Source organism: Puma concolor, chromosome A2, assembly GCF_028749965.1.
Source record: "Puma concolor isolate L17-30 chromosome A2, mPumCon1.1.hap2, whole genome shotgun sequence".
NCBI classification, from domain to species: domain Eukaryota; kingdom Metazoa; phylum Chordata; class Mammalia; order Carnivora; family Felidae; genus Puma; species Puma concolor.
In genome coordinates, this window is record NC_141668.1 from 7,714,138 (window position 1) to 7,741,631 (window position 27,494).

Sequence of the window (27,494 nt, forward strand, 5' to 3'; positions counted from 1 at the left end):
CATGGTGAGAGCATCTGTGTCGCGGGGGAATTTCTCTATATTACCAAAAATAAGTGTTGTCTACCATCTCCTTTGTTAACGATGGTGCACATAAATTTTTGTTTCCCTCTGGTTTAATTTAAATCACCGAAAAATCCACCATTGTCGGTAGCAAGCAATGATGTAACTAACCCCTCTGCATTTTCAGTAGTATACGTCAATTCTCCAGGAGACATACTTGCCTTAATATTGGGGCTTTTGGGTAAATACCAAAGGAAAAAATATTGCCAGTCCAAGACATCACTCCGTTTTTTGTTCTGTGGCCCAATCGATCATTCTAAGGCGATTTTCCAGCCTGTTCTAGCGAACCTTCATCTGTCTCATGGACTGTCAGTCTTTTAACATCATTCCTACAAAAATGTACGGCTGTGCTTCCTTAGGGAATCTTTGGGGCCTATGGAAAATTCCACTGCTGTAGTACATGGTGGTTGCTGATCACCTGAGTCAGAATCAGCTGGAATCAAGGACACCCTACAAGTCACAGTGTCTACGAGAACCAACGTCTGGTTGGTACACTCCTGTAGGTGCAAGCCTCTTGGCGAGTCAGTGGTGTCTTTGTGCAAAGAAAAATGCGCTTCCTCTAACCTGTGCCAGGGCGCGTGTGGGCTGTATGTCAGCCTCAGCGGCCTCTTCACCAGCACACCTCAGGACAACGCCGTGCCTTCGCCTGGGATACGTGTGGAAGACGCAGGCCCCAGGGACCCTTCCCACACCTACTGAGTGACAGTCTGTTCAAGTGAACTTGTTGGAAAAGCTCCAGAACGTTTGTTCTAGTGAGTGGAGAGACTGGAGGAAGGAAAACTCTTTGAAAGCATTCTAGTCATCCTGCCGTGAAATTCAGGTTAGACCTTTTCCTTTAAGCCTTTCCCTCCTCCGTTTTGTAATCAAGCTCCTTGGGATAAAAGTTTCTTACGTTATGTGTGTGTTAGGTCAGGCTGCCATAACAAAACACCGCAGACTGGGGGGCTTAAGGCACGGAAATTTGTTTTCTTACAGATCTAAAGGCTAGAAGTCCAAGACCAAGGGGCCAGCAGGATTGGTGTCTGGTGAGAGCTGGCTTCCTGTGTCCTTATGTTGTTTTTTGCCTCTGTGCACAGGGTGGGAGTGGGGGATCGCCGGTGTTTCTTCTTTTTGTTAGAAGGATACCAGCCCTTGGGGCGCCTGGGTGACGCAGTCGGTTAAGCGTCCGACTTCAGCCAGGTCACGATCTCGCGGTCCGTGAGTTCGAGCCCCGCGTCGGGCTCTGGGCTGATGGCTCAGAGCCTGGAGCCTGTTTCCGATTCTGTGTCTCCCTCTCTCTCTGCCCCTCCCCCGTTCATGCTCTGTCTCTCTCTGTCCCAAAAATAAATAAACGTTGAAAAAAAAAATTAAAAAAAAAAAAAAAAAAAAAGAAGGATACCAGCCCTATTGAATTAGGGCCCCAATCCTATGGCCTCATTTAACCTTAACTAGTAGACCTGAGCAAAGCGAATAAGGAGGCGCGGAGATTAAGAATGCTGTGTGTTCCTAAATGGGAAGAAATACCAAGAATGGGGAGGAAGTACTTCCTCCTCTGCCGCTGCCACCACCAGCCATTGCTAGCTGTGCGTGTTTGTCATCGGTTCCTCTCCTGAGCCACCACTTGTGCAGTAATGTCTTATCTCCTAGGTGCCGATGACTTTCAAATCTGTACATCCGTCTCCCTAGTTCACCTTCCCCCTGAGTATTTCTGATTTCCACAGGCATCTCAAACACAAAATGCCCAAGATAAGACTTTGCATCCAGGGGCGCCTAGGTGGCTCAGTCGGTTAAGCATCCGTCATCGGGTCAGGTCGTGATCTCATGGTTCACGAGTTCGAGCCCCACCTTGGGCTCTGTGCTGACAGCGTGGAACCTGGAGCCTGCTTTGGATTCTGTATCTCCCTCCCTCTCTGCCCCTCACTCACATTCTCTCTCTCTCAAAAAATAAGTAAACATTTAAAAAATTAAAAAAAAAGACTGTATCCATATCAACCCTCACTCTGCACTCTTCCTTACATTCTTGTATTTCCCACCTCTAAAATTATACTAGCTAATCCCAAAGCTGTAAATCTGATAATGATCCTAGGTTTTCCTCCACCCAATCTGTCTCCTAAATTCCTCCCAAACAAATGCCCTTCTTTATCTCTACCATCACCACTGACTGAAGCCAACTTTTAAAAAAATTATTGTTTAAGTTTGTTTATTTCTTTTAGAGAGAACACAAGCGGGGGAAGAACAGAGAGGGAGAGAGAGAATCCCAAGCAGGCTCCATGCTGTCAGCGCAGAGCCTGATGCGGGGCTCGAACTCACAAACCATGAGATCATGACCTGAGCTGAAATCAAGAGTCTGACGCTTAACGGACTGAGCCACCCAGCTGCCTCCTCCCAAAGCCAACTTTAAAAAAAATTTAGTGTTTTTATGGGCAGATTTTCCTGCTTTCTCCTGCAGTGCATTCATTACCCTCATAACAGGTTGATTTCCCTAATATCCAACTCTAACGTTATTCTCAAAAAATATTTTTTATAAGCTTCCAATTTTATTACAAACGTAAACTCCCTAACGTGACATCAGAAAGAAACCTTTGAGCTGACCCAGACCTGCCTTTTCAGCTTAATCTTGTTACCTATTCACAATATGAACCTCACTCTCACCAAATGACTCTGGTCTTTCCCAAGTGCGTCATATCCTCATGACCACTCCCTCATCTTCCCGACTCCTGCACATTCCACCTTCAGTTTCCACACCAGCAGCATTTTAGGTATGTGCACAATGCCATAGCACCCTTTCTCTAATAGCACTCTTAGTGTTCAACTGTAACCTGCCTGCTTCCCTCAGAGACTGCACTCCGGCCAGGGCAGGGGTTTAATCTTGTTTTTGCATTTTCCCACCCAGATCAAGCCATTCTCTGGCTTAATGCCTGGATCTGTGATGTACCCACTAACAGGGCGGGGTGGGGGAGCACTGAACTACGTAGGACTTGATTATGGACCTGAGGGCCCCAGGGAATCGGGCAGACGCAGTCGCAGGACAGCTAAACAAGAACGGTTGGAGGTGCATACATTCTCACACAGACACAAACCCTACCCCTCCCCATGCACGATGATCCTGCAATCCGTAATTCCAAAACCCATAAAGACATGTAAGTTTAAGTGAGCCAACAAAACAAAATCAGAAGATGAATTCACTCCGTATACATTTAAATAGAGATACCTGGAAGATACCTGAAACCAGTGCGCTTGATTCACCAAAATATAAACGAATTATAACATTTTAAAATACTAGGAAATAAAAAATAAGCAGAAGTGATAAACAGGTGGATATGAAAAAAGACCTTGGAAATGAGAAAGTGAAGTTACTGATTGAACGAAAATCTCGAATAGAATAAACAAGCTTTAGGAATTTACCCAGAATGAAGTAGATAGGTAAATACAAATAATAAAAGTATGAAAGCAGTGAAGATCCATAGAGAATCGATTGAGAGCTTCTGATATATACCTAACAATTCCAGAAGGAAAAAATAAAGGGAGTGGCTGAGAAGCAATACCTGAAAATGGTGAGAGGTTTCCAAAATCTTCAAATGAAAAGTGCACTACCAGGCACTTGGGTGGCTCAGTCTGTTGAGCATCTGACTTCAGCTCGGGTCATGATCTCGGGGTTCATGAGTTCCAGCCTTACATTGGGCTCGCTCCTGTCAGCACAGAGCCTCCTCTTTCCCCCTCTCTCTACCCCTCCCCAGCTTGTGCTCTCAAAAATAAACATTTAATGGGGTGCCTGGGTGGCTCAGTCGGGTGAGCATCCGACTTCAGCTCAGGTCATGATCTCATAGTTCATGAGTTCGAGCCCCGCATTGGGCTCTGTGCTGACAGCTCAGAGCCTGGAGCCTGCTTCAGATTCTGTGTCTCCCTCTCTCTCTCTGCTCCTCCCCCACTCACACTCTGTCTGTCTCTCAAAAATAAATAAGCATTATGGGGCGCCTGGGTGGCGCAGTCGGTTAAGCGTCCGACTTCAGCCAGGTCACGATCTCGCGGTCCGTGAGTTCGAGCCCCGCGTCAGGCTCTGGGCTGATGGCTCAGAGCCTGGAGCCTGTTTCCGATTCTGTGTCTCCCTCTCTCTCTGTCCCTCCCCCGTTCATGCTCTGTCTCTCTCTGTCCCAAAAATAAATAAACGTTGAAAAAAAAATTAAATAAATAAATAAATAAATAAGCATTAAAAAAATTAAATAAATAAATAGACATTTAAAAAAAAAAGGAAAAGTGCACTTCCATTACATGAGAGGATGGTAAAAATCCACACCTAGCAATGATGGTAAAACTAGCATCAAGAATAAGGAGAAAAACATAAGGGCATGGACAATTTGGGGGGATTATGGGTCTGTTTATTATCTTGATTTTGAGGATGGTTTCACCATCTTCTACATATGTCAAAACTTACCGAATTGTAAGGTTTAAATATATACAGTTTATAGTGTGTCAATTGTATCGCAATAAAATGGTTAAAAAATCAACAGCAATCACTAAGATGTTATATATAATTTCTAAAACAGCTGAAGAAAAAAGGAATATAGTAAAGTACCAATTCAGGGGCGCCTGGGTTCCTCAGTCAGTTGAGCTTCCGACTTTGGCTTAGGTCACCATCTCGCGGTTTGTGTGTTCGAGCCCCACATCAGGCTCACTGCTGTCAGCACAGAGCCTGCTTCAGATCCTCTGTCCCTCCCCCACTTGTGCTCTCTCTCAAAAATAAATAAAACACAGAAAGAAAGAAAGAAGAGAAAGAAAGAAAGAAAGAAAGAAAGAAAGAAAGAAAGAAAGAAAAGAAAAAGAGTACCAATCCATCTGAAGGCAGAAAAAGAAAATGATGAAAATAATAAAATAGTGAATTAAGTACACAATCAGAAGACTGTCAGATGTTTTAAAAGTTCATACTATACAAAGTTTACAAGAGACATGACTACAAACACTAAACAATGCAAATAAAGTGATGGAAAAAGATTTGTCAAATGAAGCCTAATGAAATAAACTATACATGAGAACAAGTTAGAATTTATAGCAAAATCCATAAAAAGAATCAACTAAGAAGAGTTAAGAATCACGAACTTGTAAACACCTAACAATGTAGGCTTGTGCTATGAAAAGCAAAAGTTACCCAAATGACCAAAATAAATATACCATATTTTAGTTGGGTAGTTAGCACACCTTTCGTAAATGTATTCATCTAGCAGACAATAATAAGCATTAATAATTTGATGTGAACAGCAAAAAACTTATAAGTTTTACCCAACAGAAAACCTTGTATGAGAAATAACCTCAGTTTTGTTTTGTTTTTTTTTTTAACAACGTTTATTTCTTTTTGAGACAGACAGTGTGTGAGTTGGGGAAGGGGCAGAGAGAGAGGGAGACACAGAAGCCAAAGCAGGCCCCAGGCTCTGAGCTGTCAGCACAGAGCCTGACACGGGGCTCGAACTCACGAATCGCGAGATCGTGACCTGAGCCGAAGTCGGACACTTAACCGACTGAACCAGCCAGGCACCCCAGAAATAACATCAGTTTTAAACACAGAGCATTTACAAAAATTAACTATGTAATAGGGCACAATGAAGTCTCCACATATTTTTTAAAGTTCATTTCATTGTGATCCAACTTCTACCATGAAATATTAACTTAGAAATAAAAAAGAAAACTTTAAACAACAAACAAAACTTCCTAGGCTTGGAAACTTTAAAAATACACTAAAGAACTCTGGTTAAAGAGGAAATCACAATGCAATATTAGAACTAAACATTCTAGGTTCTATATACCAAATTTGTGAGATGAAGTTTAGACATAAATCGTGTGTGTGTGTACATAAATATTTTTTAAAATTTTGTGAAAGAATTAGTTTCATAGTCAAAAAGCTAGGAGTTCTCAATGAACTCTACCTCTGGAGATAGCCAGCTAATCCCTTGTCTGATGCTCCCACAGCACTTTGTACTTTGCTAATAGTATTGGATATTATTTTCACATTGTTCTTTACAAGCCTGTGTCCCTCCCCTGGAGATGGCAAATACTCTGATGGCTTGATTCATTTATTTAAATGTTCCTTATAGTGTTAAAGATATTCAGAAGGTGTAAAGAATGTTCACCTGTGAGCAGTTGGCTCCTCTTGAATAAGTCATTTGCAGTACAGACCTGTGACTTAAAATGGGATTGCAACCTGATAAAACCATTGCATGTTGAAAATACTGTTTAAAACACCTAACCTAATGAGCATCATAGCTTAGCCCAGCCTACCTTGCACGTGCTAAAAGCACTTACATTAGCCTACAGTTGGGCAAAATCACTGAATACAAAGTTTATTTTATAATGAAGTGTTGCATAGCTCGTGTAATGTATGAATACTGTAGCGAAAGTGACAAACAACCGGTGTGTGGGTGATGGTTGTAAGCACATCAGTTTTGTGCCCCTTGTGACGGTGTGGCTGACTGCAAGCTGCATCTACCCAGCATCATGAGAGAGGATCCTCCAACAAATCGCAAGCCTAGGAAAAGATCAAAATGCAAAGCGTAGTTTCTACGGAATGCGTATTGCTTTCATACCATTGTAAAACTGAGAAATCGTAAGTGGTACCATCACAAATCGGGGACCATCTGTACTGATGGAGCACCTGTGTAACCTTGGTTTCCATCCTCTCCTGCCCACCCCTTCCCCATCCCAGCTCCCAGCGATGGCTACTATCCCAAACTGGGTATTTATTCCTGTACATGTCAGCATACTTTGCCTACATACGTGTTACTTCTAAATAATATATAGTACTGTTTTATATGTCCTAAAGTTTCTGTAAGGGCTACCATATTGTACGTAACCTACAACGTGCCTTTTCAGTCATCCTTATGTTAATGTCATTCACGTATGCTCTTTTCAGCTGTAGCTCACTAGTTTTTGCTGCTACTTTTCAGTGTATGGGGGAAAAACCCACAAGAGATCCATCCTCTGGGTGATAGACACTTAAATTGTTCTCCTGTTTTTGCTCTTAAAACAATGCTGCTATGGAGATTCTTGAATGTGGCTCCTATGTAAATGTGCAAAAACAGCACCAAGGTTAAGACTTGCTGGATGTAGGATGGGCGCATCTTCAAAAGCAGATACTGCCATTTTCCTGACTAACAGTAAGAGAGAACACCTTTGTGTATTTTGTGCCTATTCATGTTTCCCCCTTTCCTGAATTCACTATTCATAATTTTGCACATTATCCTCCTGAGTAGTCTTTTGATTTTTAGAAGTTATTTATATTCTCTAGATGTTTTTCCTTACTGCAAATATCTTTCCCCAGTCTGACTTAGTTTTGGTTAGGCTATGGTGGTTTTTGGTGGGGGAAAAAAAGTTTTATTTTTTATTTTATTTTTTTCTTGAAAAAAAAGTTTTAAATCTTAATCTAATTTCATGTATTTGTCCTTTGCACTTTGTACTTTTTGTGTTTTAAGACTATACGCATGGAAATATTCAAGCAGCATTATTTATGGCCACTTTTTTTTTTAATGGCCCCTGAATATTTTACACTACCCTACCTACTATGTACTGGTATTCTCCAAAAATTCATATGTTGGAAGTCCTAACCCCCAGTATGTCAAAACAGGACTTTATTTATTTATTTATTTAACTATGTTATATAAATATGTATATAAATATTTATTTATTTGAGATGGCGGGGGAGGGGCACAGAGAAAGGGACACACAGAATCCAAAGCAGGCTCCAGCCTCTGAGCTGTCAGCACAGAACCCGACAACCGATGCAGGGCTTGAACTCGAGAACCATGAGATCATGACCTGAGCCGCAGTCAGATGCTTAACGGACTGAACCACCCAGGTGCCCAGAACAGTATTATATTTAGACACAGGGCCTTGAAAGAGGTAAGTAAGGTAAAATGAGGTCATTATGGGTGGGCCCTAGTCCAATAAGATTGGTATCCTGATAAGAAGAGATTGGGATACAGGACACCCAGAGAGAGGAACATCCTTGGGAGGACACAGGAAGAAGGCATCCATCTGCAAACCAAGGAGAGTCTTCAGAGGAAACCAACTCTGCTGATACCTTAATCTCAGACTTTGGGCTTCCAGAACTGTGAGAGAGTTCATTTCTGTCTTTAACGTGCCCAGTCCATGCAGATTAATGCATTGCCTTGCATTACATCCATTTAAGAGTAGAACTGTAAGATTATGAGAAACATGGAAAACTCTGATGTGGTAAATGAAAAACAAAAGAAACAAAGTGACGTATGTCTCAGAACCATATAATAAGTACATGTCTGCGGGCAGAGACTGGAAGTTTATGTGAAAATCTTGGGGCACCCGGGTGGCTCGGTTGGTTGAGTGTCCGATTTCGGCTCAAGTTATGATCTCCCGGTTGGTGAGTCTGAGCCCCACACTGGGCTTGCTGCAGTCAGCACAGAGCCCGTTCCGGATCCTCAGTCCCCCTCTCTCTCTGCCCCTCCCCCGCTCACTCCATCTCTCTCAAAAATAAAAACATTTAAAAAAATAGAACATTTACATTGGAGTGCCAGAATTATAAACAAATTTTACAGTTATTTATTTATTTTGCAAAACTGATTTTATTAAAGCATGGGGACAGGCCCCATGGAGTGACTGATAATATACTTGGGAGTTGGGGGAGGTAAAAGCTAGAGGAAGTTTCCCAAAGGATTTTCATATGCTAAAGACACTGGATCCTGGGGCCTAGCTATTATCAAGCTAAGGTGGTTTTCCCCTCTGGCAAACCATTTACATTAAGACAGTAGGGAGTTCCTGCAGGAAAGTTATATACTCTGCTGGCCTCGAGTATTCGTCAATGTGCTGCAGGCCATAAGGAAATTCAATGTTACCTGCTATCTCCTTCTGCCTTTGTTTCCCACATCACTCTGATAGTTAATCAGAACTTTCCTCAAAGTCCTTCATTGTCGTTTGAAGAGCAATTTGAGGTTTCCACAGGTTCACAGGAATAAGAAGCCGTGTCAGCTGACATACCAGACTCCTGGTAAGGCTGCTGGAAACTCTAAGCAAGGTACCAGGCTGATGAGGGAGTGTGGGGCAAGCTGAAGACAAAGTACAGGCTAACAGCAACCGCCCCCCCCCCCCCCCGAAGGTGGAATATGTATGATATTCCTCAGACACTCCTGCCTACCCAAGAACAAAGGAAAGAGGTTTAAGTGCTTGCCATGCTTAATGTAGGAAACTAAGGCAAATGAAAAATTAAATTCCCTTACTGCCTTACAGCCCATAGGTAAGTCCCTGAAACAGGCAGTGACCTCCCTGTAAGGAGCTCAGCTGCCGAGATGATGACACTTTGCTACAGGCAAAAGAGAATCTTAGCTTAACATTACCTGAACCTCGAGGATCCTGTAATTCTACTTCATTTCAACCGCCCGAGATATATACTGGCAATCTTACCCCAAGCTTATGCCCCTCACCCCCCATATACATCTGAAGGGTCTCATGACTGAGGTCTTCTTAAATGGTAGTAAATGTTTCCCTAGCAACAGGTAGCCCCTCAAGGTCCTGGAAACCTTGCTTCCAAAATACCTTCGAGACTTACTCTACCCCTAACTCCCTCCCAACCTGAGGGTATATAATGAGTTACCTTTCAGGAACCCAGCTCTTCCTGCCCATGGGTCCTGTCCCCATGCTTTAATAAAATCACCTTTTTTTGCACCAAAGGCATTTTCAAGGATTTTTTTTCTTGGTTGTTGGCTCTGGACCGCCCCGCCCCACCATCACCCCAAAACGTCATCAAGGTCAATAGTTCCAAGGGGCTCTATTGGCTTCATTCTTCGAAAAGTCAACCTTAGTTCCTTAAAGCTATGGCCATCTAGCTGAGTCTATGCATGGCTCTCAAATGACATTCCAGCCAAAGTCTTGGTAATATAAACAGTATTTTGAATGGCGTCCAAGTTTGGACTAAGCCTCAGAATCATTAGGATGCCAAATGATGTGGTTTGAAGTGTCAGGGTTCAGAGCCAATGGCCAAGAAATAATTCTTGAGATGTGTGTCTTCAGTGTAAAAATGTGGTTTTACTAAAGCACCGGACCGACCCACGGGCAGAAAGAGCTGCCTACTTCTTTTTAAATTTGCTTTATTGTTGTTAAATTTCAAATTTTTTTAAATTTATTTTTTTATTTAAAAAAAATTTTTTTAATGTTTATTTATTTATTTTTTTTGACGGGGGGAGAGAGAGAGAGAGAGAGAGACACGGAGTATGAGCGGGGGAGGGGCAGAGAGAGAGGGAGACACAGAATCTGAAACAGGCTCCAGGCTCTGAGCTGTCAGCACAGGGCCCGACGCGGGGCTCGAACTCACAGACCGCGATATCATGACCTGAGCCGAAGTTGGACGCTCAACCGACCGAGCCACCCAGGCGCCCCCCAATTTTTTTTTCTTAAAGAAAACCTTTAAGGTAGGGGGAAGCAATGACATATATCCCAGCACTTCAATCACACTGGGTACTTAAGAGTGAAAGACGAAGTAAACTGAAGATCCATTTCACATTTAGGTTATAAGACCATTTCTTGGATTTTATAGACTGTAAGTCACGTCCTAATTTAAGTCCACGGGGTCAGCGATGCCATGTGTCTGCCTGACTCCCTGAAGATGAATTCCCAGCCTCCTGGTCCCTGGTGGGAGGATTCTGATGCGGGTAGGGGGGTATTGCACACTCTTAGAATCGCCGGACGGACTCCCCATTGCCCATGACAGGGACCTGCTCGTTGACCCCCTGGGCCGGCTCACCTCCCCGCTTCATTCCCGGTATGGCCTCACAGATGATCCTCCCCTCGCCTGGGGTCCGCTTCGGGGAGGAACCAGCCCCGCGCCCCTTCTCCGTCCGGGGCTCAGTGAAGAGCGAGTCGTCTCCCCCACTTGCAGCTGAAGCCCCACGTCCGCCTTTCCGTCTTCCTCTCTCCAGCTCCTTTCAGTGCCTCTCGGTCTGTCTTCCTCGCTTGGAGACCCAGACCCAGCGCCAGGACCCGGGGACGGCGCTGGCTCCTCCCGGCCGCAGGGGGCGCTGTGGGGCCGGGCCGGGCGCGAGTCCCAGCGTGCACCGCGCGGGGGCTGGGCCTGCGGGGCTGGGCGGAGCTGGAGGCCGTGCGCCCGAGGAGGTTCCGCGGGGCCGCCCGGGAACTTAGCGTCCCCGCGGGGCCGCGGGCCGGGAGGGACCGTAAAGGGCCATGGCCGAGCCGGCTCCGGTAAGAAAGGCTCCGTGCGCGGACTCCCAGTTTCGGGGCTCGGGGCGGGTCTTCGGGCTCCGGCGTGGCGGGCCTCCATCCGGGGTCCTCGCGGGGTGGCAGCGGAGGACGGGTGGAGCTGCGTCTGTCCGGGTGTAAGGTCCGGACCGTGGACGGAGCCGGTGGCCGCACTCCCGAACAAGCCGAGCGTGGACCAGGCCCACTCAGCAGCGGGCCCTGCCTGGCCGGGGGCGCCCGGGCGTGGCGGGGGCTGACAAGGGAAAAGGAGAGAAATGGGTCTGGTTCCCTTGTGGGTGTCACAGCTCAGCCAGTTTTACATGGCAGTTACTGAATTCAGAACAAGTGTTTAAAAAATTTAAGACTCTGAGTGATTGAAATGATGGCTGGCAGCGGCTTGAATACGATAATTCATCTGCTAACGTTTGAGTGTAAGAAGAAAGGAAGACAGGTCGGAAGGAATAGAATAGGATATAAAAATCTAAGCAGAATACACACTATTTATTTAATGTTTTGTTGCAATCGAGGTTTAGAAGGAATGACCATTTATTATGTTTTTTTTAATACCTTACAAACTTTCATATTGAGCATTTTTTCTTTTTTTTTAATTTTTTTAATGTTTATTGATTATTAAGAGACAGACACAGAAGGTGAGCAGGGGAGGGGTGCAGAGAGGGGGAGACATAGAATCTGAAGTAGGCTCCAGGCTCTGAGCTGTCAGCACAGAGCCCTACGCGGGGCTTGAACTCACAAACTGAGAGATCATGACCTGAGCCAAAGTCGGTCGCTTAACCGAGTCACCCAGGCGCCCCGAGCATTTTTTCTGATCACTAAATGAATTCATGAGGTTATTTCAAAGTAGCGTTAATAGTCTCAGCTAAGAAAGCATAATTCCTAGGATTAAATATTCAAAAGATATGCAACACTTTTATGGAGAAATTATAAATAAATGGGAGATAGCGAGGCCCGTAGATGGAAAGACTAAATACAGTAAAGATGATACTTTTTTTCCAAGTTAATATGTAAATTTACCGCAGTTTTATCAAAATGGCAGTAAGATTTTTGTGAATGTAAACAGATTTTATTTTTTGTTTAAAAAAATTTTTTTAGGGGCGCCTGGGTGGCTCAGTCGGTTAAGCCTCCGACTTCAGCTCAGGTCATGATCTCATGGTTTGTGAGTTTGAGCCCTGTGTAGGGCTCTCTGCTGTCAACACAGAACCTGCTTTGGATCCTCTGCCCTTCCATGCTCGTTCTCTCCCCCCCCCCCCCCAAATAAATAAACTTTAAAAAATAAAAAAAATAACAGAGAAGACATACACAAGGAGAAAGTATTTGTAACCTAATTTAGTCAACAATTAATCAATATACAAGTTATATAAAGAAATTGTAGAAATGAGCACCTGGGTGGCTCAGTCAGCTGAGCATCTGACTCTTGGTTTTGGCTCAGGTCATGATCTCAGTTTGTGGGATCGAGCCCTGCATCAGGCTCTGCGCTGATGACATGGAGCCTGCTTGGGAATCTCCTTCTCCTCTCTCTGTCCCTCCCCTATTTGTGCTGTCCCTCTCTCTCTCAAAATAAGTAAACCTAAAAAAAAGAAATCCTAGAAATGAAAGCATAAGTCACCCAGTAAAAAGTATAGGTAAAAGATCTGAACAGTCAGTTCAGAAAACTGAAAACAAATGGTCAGTGGATAAAAGAATGGATTAAAAATTGTGACATATTCAGATAATAGAACACGACACAAAATTAAATCAATTCTGTATATATCAATATGGACAGATCTCAAAATGTTGAATGAAAAATCCAAGCTGCAGTATAATAAAGCATTTGTGCATAAAAATTAAAGTAATACTTATTTATAGATACTTATGTGTATTTAAAAATTAAAAACATGAATTGAAAAGTTACTACATGCACATAATGTTCGCTTCTGGGAAGAGAGAATAGGACTGAGTATAAGATATATTGAAGGGGCACCTGGGTGGCTCGATTTGTTGAGCTTACAGCTCTTGACTTTGGCTCGGGTCATGATCTCACGGTTTGTGAGATCGAGCCCCAAGTCGGGCTCTGTGCTGACAGCATGGAGCCTGCTTGGAATTTTCTCTGTGCCCCTTCCCAGTGCCCATGCCCTCTCTCTCAAAATAAATAAACATTTTTAAAAAACAATAGGACACCTGGGTGTCTCAGTCGGTTAAGCAGCTGACTCTTGATTTCAGCTCAGGTCATGATCTCATGGTTTGGGAGACTGAGCCCCACGTTGGGCTCTGCACTGACAGTTGGGAACCTGCTTGAGATTCTCTTTCCCTCTCTACCCCTCCCCCACTCACACATTCCCTCCCTCCCTCCCTCCCTCTCAAAATAAATAAACTTTAATAAATTTTAGAAAGATTTTAAAAATATTGAAGAGGGACTAAAGAGGACTTGAGTTTCATCTGTCATATTCTATTTCATTAAAAGGAAGTCTGAAGAAAAATGTTGAATTCTTAAATCAGTAGTATACTGATAACAACCCAGGATACTTGTTATAATGTTCTAATTTTCTGAATCTTTAACTTCTGAAAATTAAACTAATAATGAAGGCTTTTTGAGCATTTCTTGAAAACATTTTTTTAAACGTTTATTTATTTATTTATTTTTTTTATTAATTTTTTTTTTTCAGCGTTTATTTATTTTTGGGACAGAGAGAGACAGAGCATGAACGGGGGAGGGGCAGAGAGAGAGGGAGACACAGAATCGGAAACAGGCTCCAGGCTCTGAGCCATCAGCCCAGAGCCCGACGCGGGGCTCGAACTCACGGACCGCGAGATCGTGACCTGGCTGAAGTCGGACGCTTAACCGACTGCGCCACCCAGGCGCCCCACGTTTATTTATTTTTGAGACAGAGAGAGACAGAGCATGAACAGGGAGGGGCAGAGAGAGAGGGAGACACAGAATCTGAAAGAGGCTCCAGGCTCTGAGCGGTCAGCACAGAGCCCGACGCGGGGCTCAAACTCATGGACTGTGAGATCATGACCTGAGCCAAAGTCGGATGCTTAACCGACCGAGCCACCCAGGCGCCCCGAAAACATTTTTAAAGTAAGGAATTTAATCAGAGGAGAATAAGTATATTTTAAACAAAAACATGCATTCATTTCTGCTATAACACATCACATGCATTTCTAAAAATCACAGTGCAATGCAAAATCATGTAGTAAAAACCATAGCTTACCGGAGGAATGGTGTTTAGATACACAACATTCAAAAAGTTTGTCAGTGACATGTTGAAAAGATAGGAACCTAGTAAAAACACACTTTTATGCATGTTAAATTATTAACAAAATAAACTAGCTTAAAAACTACCTGAAATTTGCTTATGGAAGTGGGTGTAAGAAGGGGCAGTGAGGTGGAAGGACCATTACCCGAAGTCAGACAGAAAGTTTCAACACCAGGTTTGGAGACGTTGGGCTCATAAAACAGGGTAATCTGAGGAAGCTGGTGGATTCTTCTCGAAGGGTATGCGCGGGCGTGTTTTGTATATTCCTTCTCATCTCTCTGTGGCAGCCTGGCACGGTTCCTTCCCCTCACCACTGCTGTTATTCTGTAACTGGCTAGTTTGTCTTGTAGGGGGCTGTCTCGTGCTCTGTGGGATGTTTACCAGTATCCACGACATGCAAGTAGCAGCTTGCCCAGTCCTGACAAAAGCGTCCCCAGACATTGCCAAACGTCCTCTGGGGTGTAAAATTGTCCTCATGTGGAACTGACCTAGAGTTTCTCACTGACAAACTTGCATATAAGCAAGTGTAAAATTTTGTGACAAATTATTTTTGTTTCAATTTTTTTTTAATGTTTGTTTTTGAGAGAGAAAGCGTGAGCAGATGGGGCAGAGAGACAGAGACAGAGACAAGAGACAGAATCCGAAGCAGGCTCCAGGCCCCGTGCAGTCAGCACAGAGCCTGACTTGGGGCTCGGACTCACGAGCTGTGAGATCATGACCTGAGCTGAAGTCAAACGCCCAGCCTACTGAGCCACCCAGTCACCCAATATCAATCATGTTAGGGCAAATTCACAATTTAAAAACATAGCAGAAATGACTGTTTCATTAAACTTAATGAATTTCTGATATAAATGTAAAGGAGTTATTACATTTTTTTAAAAACGTAAATCTTAGCTTCATATTCCATATAATGAAAAGATGAATAAAAATAAAAGTTGAAACAAACTGTACTTTAATACCCATAGGAAGTAAACACATATGGCAAAACATTGGGAGTTAAAACTGATGTAAAGAAGACAATAGGGGGAGCCTTGGTGGCCCAGTTGGTTGAGTTCTGACTCTTGGTTTCACCTCAGGTCATGATCTCGCAGTTTTGTGAGTTCCAGCCCCATGTCAGGCTCTGTGCTGACAGTGGGGAGCTATTTGGGATTCTCTCTCCCTCTGCCCCTTCCCTGCTTGCATTCTCTCTGTCTCTCTCAAAATAGATAAATTTTTAAAAAACTTAAAAAAGAAAGCAATAGGGGCTCCTGGCTGGCTCAGTCAGTAGGGCATGTGACTCTTGATCTCAGGGTTGTGGCTCAAGCCCCACGTTGGGTGTAGAGATTACCTAAAACGAAAAAAAAAATCTTAAATATAATTTGAAAAAGAGAGAAAAGGAAACCATAAAAGAATGTGCATTTAATGTAAATTACTTTAACAAATATATAATTTACATGCTTCTAGTTATAAACCTTAGACAGATGCATGCTATCACCACTCTTATTCAACATCATTCCAACCAATACAATAAGAAAAATAAGAAATGATAGGCTTAAATGGTTAAAAGAAATGTTAATTTGCAGATCTCGTTCTCAACACAGACACTCCAAGGCAGTCAACTAAAGTGTTAGCCAACAAGGAAATTAGCTTCCCAACCTTTCATAATTAGAAATTTTAGTGGGGGGAAAAAAGAACCCAAAACATGGTAGCAACAAAAACTGTACCATCCCTAGAAATGAACCTGTTGAGAATTATGTAAAATCTACATGAAGAAAACTAATTTTACTAAAGCACATAAAATGTCTAGAAAAATGAGAGATGTTTCTGCGTGGAAAGAAGCCATATTTTAGAGGTCCATTTCTCCCCAAATTAATATATTAAGCATATTCGTATCAGAATCCCATGAGAATTTGTATAAATTTGACAAAATATCTTTACTATTTATGTAGAAGAGAAAACAGACAAGAAAAGCCAAGACGTTTTCCTATGGGAAATGATGGAGGTTAGTGGTAGATGGCCATGCCCCCTTAAAAAGCAAAATATCTAGGGGCGCCTGGGTGGCTCAGTCGGTTAAGCGTCCGACTTGGCTCAGGTCATGATCTGACAGTCCGTGAGTTCGAGCCCCACGTCGGGCTCTGTGCTGACAGCTTGGAGCCTGGAGCCTGTTTCAGATTCTGTGTCTCCCTCTCTCTGACCCTTCCCCGTTCATGCTCTGTCTCTCTCTGTCTCAAAAATAAATAAAGGTTAAAAAAAATTTTTTTTTTAAAAGCAAAATATCTGATAAAACTATAAGAATTATACTGCAGTATTGGAGCAAAAAAGGACAAATGGAAGTATAAATGGAGTATAAATGCCAACTATAAATGGAAGCCTAATTAATGAAAAACAATCCCAAATCAATGGTGAAAGAATAGACTGTTGAGTAAGTTTTGTGATAACTGAAAATCCACCTGGAAAAAGAATTATGTTCCTTCCTGTTATGTTACACATAAATAAGTTCCAGATGGAAAACGGTTTAAGTCTAATAAAAGTTATAAGAATGTTATGAAGAATTTAAGAGAATATTTTATAATTTTAGAATAGGAAAAGTCTTCCAAATCAAGATACTAAACCCTAAAGCCACAAAAGAGGTTCTCCTGAAAACTATAATAATATAAGAGAAAAGCAGTGTAGAAGATGGAGAAATTATCTTTATTTGAGAATTTTTATTGTATCCCACCATAAAGTTAATAGGATTGATAAATAATATGACACATTAATTGGATACACAGTAAGTTTACAAAAATCAGTAACTTTTTAAAAAACTATTAATAATAAATTGAAATGGCACCCCAAAAGGGGTGGTCTCATTTACAATTGTTGGAAAGACCACAGAATACCAGAAATAAAGTTAATAAAAAAGACTCAGAACATTTATGAAGAAAATAATTAAGTTTATTAAGGATAGCAAGCTGGACCAAATGAATGCAGAACATGTTTCTAGATGAGATCAATCTTTCCTAAATACATATATACAGTTAATGCAGTCCAGACTGGAATTCCAATGCACTTTTTTGTTGTTGTTGTTGGACTAAATAGTTTTGGAGTTTATAAGGAAGGATACATATCTACGAATTCACAGCAGTAACTTTGAAAAGAATGTGAGGAGAGGGTAAGACTTACCATCCCATTATTACAATATTGCATAGGTACTGTAATCAGACACATATAGAAAGTGTAAGAGAATATATAGATTCACATATTTATGAAAATCTAATACATGCAAAGATTAAAGGTTGGCATTCCAATCTAAGGAGAAAGGATAGTATACTTACTGGTGTGTGATTGGCTCTCCATATGTATCTATTAAAGATGCCAATCTCATCTGTAGAATTTTCTTTGATTTTTACTAAAAATATTAACTTATTTTGAGAGAGAAAGAGATTATGTGAGCAGGGGAGGGGCAGAGAGAGAGGGAGAGAGAGAATCCCAAGCAGGCTCCCCACTGAGCCTGATGCAGGGCTCCATCTCGCAAACTGTGAGATCATGACCTGAGCCAAAATCAAGAGCCAGAAGCTCAACTGACTGAGCCACCCAGGTGCCCCTCATCTATAGAATTAAATTGCAAATCTAAGGGCAAAAAATATTAGTAGAATATTTGTATAACTTTTTGGTGTGGGGGACACTTAAAAAGCTGGAAACTATGGGGGCACCTGGGTGGCTCAGTCTCACATCTCTCTCTCAAAATAAACCTTTAAAAAATTAAAAAACAAACCTGGAAACCATGGAAAGGACTGACAGATCAATTAAAGACTCAAAATGCTCTATTTGGCAGAAGATAAAATCAAAATACAAACGACTGGGGGAGAAAATGTTTGCTAGTCAATCAAAGAATGATTCACCCTGATATAAAGAAGTTCATTCAAATTATAGGAGTCCACAAGAATGTTGAGCAAAGGATGTGAACAGACATGTACAAAGATACTGGAACATCCTCCACACCCGAAAAGTATGAAAAGGATGTTAAGCCTCACAAATGAATGCAAATTAAAACAAGGAAATTTTTTACCCATTGCACTGGCAAAAAAAAAATAATAAAGGTTTAAAACCATGCTGTGCTGATGAAGGTGCAAAGAAATAAGTCTCATCTTATTAGCAAAAGGGCAAAAGTGCTGGATTTTTTTTGGAAGGCAGTCTAGTGGTATTTATTAAACTGAACATTTTTATACCTTTTGATTTAGTAGTTCTCCTTTTTAGGCTTTATCTTACAGTGGTAAAAGCACTAGTATATCAGGAAGCATATCAGAGCATTGTTTGTAATTTATAAAGGAAATGGAAACCATATGTCCCATTCATGGGGTATGTGTGCCCACACAATGGAATATAATGCAGTTTGCAAAAACCTGGTTTTGCCTATACACACTGACCTGGAAAAACACCTGACATATTAAGTGAATGAAGTTACACAGTGTTTTATTCCCTCTTTTGTTTTTAAAAGAAGAAAAATATCCTATACAAATGCATATGTAGCTTGAACAACCATAAAGAACCACGTAAGGTATGGTGGTTAACAGAACCACATGGTTGGAGTAGGGGGAGGAGCAGTTCTCAAGGAGGAAGCTGCTGAATACACAAGAACAGGATCCTCTAAAAAAGTCTTTTAAATTGATGAAAAGGAGGGGCACCTGGTTGGCCAGTGGGTAAAGCGGGTGATTCTTGATCTCAGGGTTGTGAGTTCGAGCTCCACGTTGAGGGTAGAGTTTACTTAAGAAAGAAAAACATTGATGAGAAGGAGCCGAAATCATTTTGAAGCAATAATGACTGTGTATGTATTATGTCTGTAATTTCAGTTACCTCTGACTTTTGAAGATGTTGCCATTTATTTCTCTGAACAAGAATGGCAGAATCTGGAGGCATGGCAGAAGGAGCTTTACAAGCATGTAATGAGAACCAATTATGAGATTCTTGTTTCTCTAGGTAAGAAGTGCTTGATTTTGTGGGTAGATCCTGGAAATGGGCCTGAAAGAGGTCTTGGCCACTTGAGTTTCCTGTTTGTTAGGTGGCCAGATTTCTCAGAAATTAACTCAGAAATGTATTTTTGTTTTACCCTAAAGTCATATGTTAAATACACCAGGACTCGGGACTTTTAGTTGCTACACAGTCATAGGGTGCCATGATTTCCATATTGGAGCACTCCTAGCTCCTATCCATAATGTACCCATATTATTTTTAATATGGGTAGTGTCCCTACTTGTCAGCTTTTACAGTGGGGTTGTATAACTCAGAAAAGCTATAATATTTCCCTGCAGTGAGATTTTGTAAGGCTATACCCTGAGATGTTTAACAGGAGCTATCTCTGCTTGGTTATAGTAATGTGTTCTTTTCAGTCTTTTTCCTTACTTGGTCTTCATATGTTGTTTTTTTTTTTTTTTTTTAATTTATCAAATGTGATTTTTAAGAATCAGTCTGTTCAGAGAAGTGTCGAATGATAAAGTCTCTGCTTCATCCTCACTCCTGCACTCAATTCATTTCCCAAGGCAACCACGTTTAACCTTTTCTGTTTCAGTTCTTACTGTGGTTTCCTCCAATCTTACTATCATGCTTGTGTCTCAGTTTCTTGATTTATCACGTCTAGACAGCATTAACTCATTACTATGAAAAATGAGGGATTAACTCACTTACAGGATCTTCTGTCTCCTTTTTTCCCTTTCCCCCGAATTTTGAGGTTTTTTTTTTTTTCAGGCCTCTATGGGCTAACTTTATAACTTAAATAATAAACTTCTAGATCATGTTCTGTGAACTTCACATTACATCTCGATTACTTCAGTGTATGAAGATAAGGTGATTAGTTCTCCTGTACTTCCTGTCACCTCTTCTGCCAGCTCCTAACAGCCATACCACTTCTTTATATCATAAGGTTTCTAATACTTCATATTCTATTCTTTTACCATAATTAAGTTTTCTAGGCTTTACATAGAGAGTGTTGTTTCTAAAACATATAATCTAAGATATTACATATTTTTATTTTTACTGAAGAACCAATTAAAGTAATTGAATCTATAGAGAAAGAAAGATAATCTTATTATCATCCATCCTGTTCTACCCAGAAAGAATGTTCCAAACATCAGGATTAAATGGATGTGAAGTGGTATATTGTTGTGGTTTTGATTTGAATTTCCTTAACAGCTAATCGTGTTGAGCATCTTTTCATTTGTATACCTTCTTAGGAGAAGTGTCTGTTCAAATACTTTGCTCATTTTTAAATTTATTTCTTTGTCTTTTTATTGTTGAGTTTTAAGAGTTCTCCATTTGTAGAGCGCCTGGTGGCTCAGTCTGTTAAGCATCTGACTCTTGATCTCATCTCAGGTCTTGATCTCAGGGTCATGAGTTCAAGCCCTGTGTTGCATTCAAAGCCTATTAAAAACAAATTCCCTGTTTGTTTTGGATACTGGACCCTTATCAGATACATAATTTGCAGATAATTTTCTCCCATTCTGTGGTTGTCTGTTCACTTTCTTTATTTTTTAAATTTGGGGGGGGGGTGAGAGAGAGAGAGAGGAGAGAGAGAAAATATGAGTGGGGGAGGGGCAGAGAGAGGGGAAGGACAGGATCCTAAGCTGGCTTGGTGCTGTTTTTTGACATCTCTTCTCACAGACTGAGATCACGACCTGAGCCGAAGTTGGATGCTTAACCGACTGAGCCACCCAGGTGCCCCTGTTCACTTTCTTGATACTATCCTTTGAAGCACAAAAGTTGTCAATTTTCATGAAGCCCAACTTCTTTTTCTTGCGTTGCTTGAGCTTTTGGTGTCATATCTAAGAAACCATTGCTTAATCCAAAGTCACACAGATTCACTCCTATGTTTTCTTCTGAGAGGTTTAGAGTTTCATTGCTTACATTTAGGTCTTTGATCCCTTTTGAGTTAATTTTTGTATACAGTGTGAAGTAGGGATCCAACTTCTTTTGCATATGGATATCCAGTTGTCCCAACACCATTTGTTGAAAAGTCTTTCCCCATTGAATTCTCTTGGCACCCTTTTGGAAAATCAGTTTACCATAAATGTAGAGTTTTATTTGTGGATTCTCAATACTGTTTCATTGATGTATATATGTTTGTCTTTTTGATTACCATTACTTTTAGGATCAGTTTGTCAAAAAACAAGGCAGATTGGATTCGGGGAATATTGTCATTTTAACAATATCAAGGCTTCCTTTTCATGAACATGGGATATCTTCCTATTCATTTATGACAAAATCTCTTTGAACAATATTTTATAGTTTTTATTGTATAAGTCTTGGATTTCTTTTATTAAATTTATTCATAAATGTTTTATTCTTTTTTGTGTTATTATAAATTGAATTGTTTTCTTGGTTTTGTTTTTTTATTTATTTTTTAATTTTTAAGTTTATTCACTCAGAGAGAGAGAGAGAGAGCAAGCGAGCACAAGCTTGGGAGGGGCAAAGAGAAAAGGAGAGAGAATACCAAGCAGGCTCTGCACCATCAGCTCAAAGCCTGATGTGGAGCTTGAACTCACAAACTGTGAGATCATGACCTGAGCCAACGTTGGACACTTAACTGACTGAGCCACCCAGGCTTTACTTTTGGAAAAATACTTTTATTTTAAAAGATGCTGGGATTTCAACAGATAGAATAGGTATATGGATTTAAACAAAAGATAGGGATTCCTTTTCTCATGAAAGAAGTCTTAGAATTCTTTTGGGATTGAAGTCAGATTTCAGAGGACAAGGAGGAATCTAGAACAGTGATCTGTCTCCACATGTACTACACCACTCTGACATTTTCTTCCTGAGGCAGGCATTGCCCAGCATACCCTCTTTCTCTTATTTGAACCATACACTGATCTCCCTTTAGCAACCTATGAAGCATACTTTAGATTCTGTTAAATATATTTTATTGAAAGAAAATTTTACTTGAAAATAAATAAATTAAACATTTCTTTTGGGAAATGGGGGTCATATATTAAAGAATCTTGTAACTATTTTCGTCTGTTTATTGCATTGCTTACAACCCTTTTTATTCTAGCAGAACTCCACCGTGTTTGGAGTCATGATTAGCACCGTCACCAGAGAACTTCTGAGAATATTTTAGCTGGAGCTACCTACTTTGAAATTGCCTAGGACAGGCATTCGAGTTATTTTTCCATCTCCCCCTCTTGTGATATCTGTCCAGCTGTCTCCAGAGCTGTCCCACCATTCTCAGAGCACCCTACTAGTGAGTTTTATGAAACCCATGGCTAAATACATATTGCTAGACATATGAGGACCAAGACAGGATTTAAACAGTATAACTGATTTAACAGGTCCAGAAAGATTAGGAAGAACTTTTAGGATGTGTGGGCAGTTTTACTCCTCTTTGTGCAAACCTATAATCTATTTTTTGACATCTCTTCTCATACATTATCCCAGGAATACATTTAAAAAATTTAAAAACAACTCCGCATGCTTTAAATTTAGTGCTCAAAGAAACCAAAATACCCTGTCTAACTTCTTTGTACAGATGATGGACTTCCCAAACCAGAACTAATATCACGGATTGAACAGGGGAAAGAGTTCTTCAAGAACTGGGGAGAATCACAGAAATCAGGAAACATAATTTGCTCTTCAGCTGATCTGCATTTTGATCCAGTTATTGAGGGACATCTGTTTTGGCGTGAGTATTAAGAAATTAGGGCCCTTTCCTGAGGACATCACATTCAGATATCTTTGTTCCAGTTCTCTGATCATGTCTTCCTGTTTGGCTAGGCTGAGGCTTGATGTCTGGCATATTCTAGAAAAAGGCAGTAAAGCACAGTGGTTAGGAGTATGGGTCCTGGACTCTGAGTCTGGATCTTGCTTTTCTGGGTCGCCTTGGGCAAGTTATTCAACCTCTCGATATTTCAATTTCCTGGCCTATGAAATGAAGATAATAAAAGCACCTACATTATAGGTTTAAATAGGTTAGTATACATAAAGTGTTAGAGCTCAGTAAATAGGCACTATTGTTAGTAGGCAGGGCTGGTGTGGGGCGGGGTGGTAGCGAAACTGGTTATCTAAATCCTAGTGACCAAAATTGCTTCCTTCCTATCTGGGAACTGTTGTCTCTACTTGAATACCTAAAACTCAGCTCTCCTCTGTTGTTTCTTGTTATCATAGGAGAGTCTGAAATTTTTGGATTCTTAAAAGGCAGCATTAAAATACGGAATGAGAAAGCCAACGGGAGCATCATTCCCAGAAATTTGTTTAGTTTGCTTAGTTTGTTGCTGCTGCTTTCTGGACAGTAAAGGAGTTTTGCTTCACAAATTCTTTCACTTTTTACCATCTGTTATCAGTTCTTCCAAGAAACCTTTTTAAAAGGTTGGTGGGAATAGGGGCGAGGAGTGGGGAACAGAGCCCAAGCCCTGCTGCCTGGCCTGAGGGACATCCCCTGGGTGAAATGGGACCGTGGTGTTAGGGTCTAATAGTGACACCGTCATCATCCTGACTCCAGAAATGCCTCCACATCAAAACGGCACAAGTTGGATGGTCCTGTAGTCATGGCGGTGAGCACATGGAGTGTGCAGTATGCCAGGCACGTGTTCAACACTGTAACTGCAGGAACTCAATAATCATGACAATCAAATGTCCTGTTGTTTCCGTTTCTACGGGAGAAGGAACCAAAGCCAAGAGAGATTCACTTGACAGAGGCTAGACAGCGGAAAGGTGGGATTTGAACCCAGACGGTCTCATTTCAGAGCATAGGCCCTATTAAGACCTATATTTTCCTTTTTTTTTTTTAAGTTTATTTATGTAATCTCTATACCCAACATGAGGCTCGAACTGATGACGCTGAGATCAAGAGTGGCATGCTATTCCGACTGAGCCAGCCAAGCGCTCCTAGATTTTCCTCTTTTAAGATAAGTTTTTTTCGGTTTAATTTTAGGAGACTCTCACCAAACTCCTGGTCATTAAATGGAACCATACTGAAATGTCCTTGGTTGTGGAGCTCCGTGGGAGCTGGGTTCCCAGAGGTCACTGTTACTGTTCCCTTTCCTGGTGATATAAGCCTTTAATCATGACAGAAATACGGACTGAAGTTTTGTTTTCCATTTCAGGAAGTCAACAAGCTGTGAAATCAGGAGAAGCTAAATGCCGGTTCCAAGTAGATCTCCTACAGGGCCAGTGCCCCTCTGAACCCTCACTAGGAGGAAGGGCAGATGCTTCCTTCAGGCCTGACGGGAGGATCGCTCTCGTGAATCCACACAGACATGTCGCATGGGCTCCAATTCCAGTAGTCCCCAGCTGCAGGGAACCTACCCGGAGAGAAGGAATCCCAAGTCCCAGAACTCTGGCTCCCCCTGCCTTTCAGGAGGAAAGCTCCTGGGAGGGCACCCAGCACCCAAGCGCTGTTAGTGAGGAAAGCTTTTGGAAGAAGAATCACTTAGAGAAGCACCAGAGCCACTTGAGTGACCAGCCGTGTAGGCCCTGGAAGAAATTCAGCAAACAAGCCGATCCACAGCAACAGCGCAGCATCCCTCAGGGTCGGAGGCATTTCCGGTGTCACGACTGCGGGCGGAGCTTCCACCGGAAGCGGTATTTGCTCAGGCATCTGGCTGTACCGGTGGGGACGAGCCCCCCGCAGGGCCCTGGATGTAAACGGTGCGGCCCGCGCAAGCAGAGCCTTCTCGGCCACCGCCTCCGGCGCAGGGGGGAGAGGCCTTCCCAGTGCCCCAGGTGCGACCGGAACGCTCTCCCGAAGAACAGCCTGGCGGCTCCCCAGGGCCAGCCCAGCAGGGGGAGGCTGGTCTCCCGTGGCGAAGGCGACCTGGCCCTCCCAGGGAAGGCACGGCGGGCCAGCTTGCGCTCGGGAGGGAAGCCTGGCCCGTGGCCGGGGGCCGCGGAGACTGTCCGGCACCGCCCCGCCGGGGAGAGGCCGTTGTCTTGCCCCGAGGGTGGCGAGCGCTTCGCTGCCGGGTCCCAGCTCCCCAGCCACAAACGGGTGCACGCGGGAGACCGGCCCTTCCGGTGCCAGGAGTGCGGCGACAGCTTCCGCCCGGGTGGCTCGCTGGAGGTCCACCGGCGCGCGCACGGCGGCGGCAGACCCTTCTCCTGCGCCAAGTGCGGCAAGGGCTTCGCCAAGCGGTGTAAGCTCACGGAGCACGTCCGAGTGCACAGCGGGGAGAGGCCCTTCGGGTGCGCCGACTGCGGCCGGAGCTTCCGCCAGAGGGGACAGCTGCTGCGGCACCGGCGCCTGCACACGGACGAGAAGCCCTTCCAGTGCCCGGAGTGCGGGCTGAGCTTCCGCCTCCAGAGCATGCTGAGAGCACACCGGCTCCGTCACGGCGGGGAGAGGCCGTTCTCCTGCGGCGAGTGCGGCAGGGGCTTTGCGCACCGCTGCAAGCTCCGGGAGCACCTGCGGGTGCACAGCGGGGAGAGGCCCTTCCGGTGCCCCGAGTGCGGCAAGAGCTTCCGCCTCAAGGGCATCCTGAAGGCCCACCAGCGCACCCACAGCAAGGAGAGGCCCTTCTCGTGCGGGGAGTGCGGCAAGGGTTTCACCCGGCAGTCCAAGCTCGCCGAGCACTTCCGCGTGCACAGCGGCGAGAGGCCCTTCCGCTGCTCCAGCTGCGACCGGAGTTTCCGCCTCAAGGGGCAGCTGCTTAGTCACCAGCGCCTGCACACAGGCGAGAGACCCTTCCAGTGCCCCGAGTGCGGCAAGAGCTACCGCGTCAAGGCCGACATGAAGGCCCACCAGCTGCTGCACGGCGGGCAGATGCCCTTCTCCTGCGAGTGCGGCAAAGGCTTCGCCAAGCAGTCCAAGCTCATCGAACACGTTCGGACGCACACGGGGGAGAAGCCCTTCCAGTGCCCCACGTGCGACAAGAGTTTCCGCCTGAAGGCGCAGCTGCTCAGCCACCAAGGCCTGCACACAGGCGAGAGGCCCTTCCACTGTCCCGAGTGTGATAAGAACTTCCGAGAGAAGGGACACATGCTGAGGCACCAGCGCATACACAGACCCGAGAGGCCGTTCGCCTGCGGCGACTGTGGCAAGGGCTTCATCTACAAGTCCAAACTTGCCGAACACATACGCGTGCACGCCAAATCTTGCAGTGCCCCCAGCGAGCCTGACGTCAAGAAGAGGCTCAGCCAGCTGTTCGCGATGATCGAGGCTGACTGGAGTTGAGGCCGGGAAGGGCGTCCAGAGCCTTCGGCAGGCTTGACGTTCCCTGGGAATCCACAGCAGCCATAGCGAAACCCGCCGGGAGACAGATTTTAGGAACAGGGGCCCTTTTTTGACCAAGAATGGAACCAAGTTAGGAGTATGAGAAGCCACAAAGGATTTTCTCGGCTAAAACATCACCAGGAAGGGGCGCCTGGGTGGCCCAGTCACTTGAGCATCCGACTCCTGATTTCGGCTCAGGTCATGATCTCAGGTTGGTGGGTTCAAGCCCCAGATCTGGATCCATGCTGACAGCCCGATCCTGCTTGGGATTCTCTCTTACCCTCTGTCTCTGTCCTTCCCCCGCTCAGGCGCGGGCGCTCTCTTTCTCTCTCTAAAATAAACATTTAAAACATCACCAGTTCTATTTCCTATCCATTGATAAAAGAGATATCTGTTCTTCTTACCATCTTAAGTGGTAATTTCCCCCCAAATGTTCAGCTAGCTCTGAAATCCCAGCTTGAATTAAGACAAAAGGAAATCCTTCCAGTACTGTTCCCAAAGTTGAGGAGATGAGGTGGCTATTAAATGTCCACTGTTCTCCTTTTCCACAGTATGATTCTAAAGTGAGGGTTCAGGTATGTGTGAATTTTGTTGCAGCCCTGATATAATGTTGAATTTGGTTTTGATTCATTTATTTTGAAACTGTGAGCAATAAAACAAGTTCTCTGAATCCTGGTCTGTTTACATGAATGCTGAGGCTTCACGGTATGTTTCGTGGCGGTTTTGTATATAGATCCCCCTAAAGAAAACTGATAATTTCATCAAAGTTTGGTAATCTGAGTTGAAGAAATGTAAAAGCAAGGGTACTAAGGGGAGCCTGGGTGGCTTGGTTAAGCACCAGC

At 43.3% G+C, this 27,494-nt stretch overlaps 1 protein-coding gene across 2 annotated transcripts; it reads left to right on the forward strand.

The window, feature by feature from the left end:
* The first annotated feature begins 9 nt into the window (after positions 1-9).
* ZNF786 (zinc finger protein 786) lies at positions 10-27,322 on the forward strand. Of its 2 annotated transcripts, none has more exons than XM_086687378.1 (4): positions 10-880; positions 19,307-19,433; positions 22,975-23,127; positions 24,548-27,322. In XM_086687378.1, the coding sequence occupies exons 2-4, from the start codon at positions 19,400-19,402 to the stop codon at positions 26,611-26,613; spliced, it is 2,253 nt and encodes a 750-aa protein (XP_086543504.1). In that variant the 5' UTR covers positions 10-880; positions 19,307-19,399; the 3' UTR covers positions 26,614-27,322. The 2 variants fall into 2 exon arrangements, with proteins under 2 accessions (XP_086543504.1, XP_025785754.1); XM_025929969.2 differs by lacking the exon at positions 10-880 and adding an exon at positions 11,093-11,247.
* The last annotated feature ends 172 nt before the right edge of the window (positions 27,323-27,494 follow it).

Coding starts and splice junctions, on each gene's coding strand:
- ZNF786 (XM_025929969.2), top strand. Junction 19,434..22,974: donor TGAGATTCTTGTTTCTCTAG/GTAAGAAGTGCT, acceptor TTCTTTGTACAG/ATGATGGACTTCCCAAACCA. Junction 23,128..24,547: donor TGAGGGACATCTGTTTTGGC/GTGAGTATTAAG, acceptor TTTCCATTTCAG/GAAGTCAACAAGCTGTGAAA.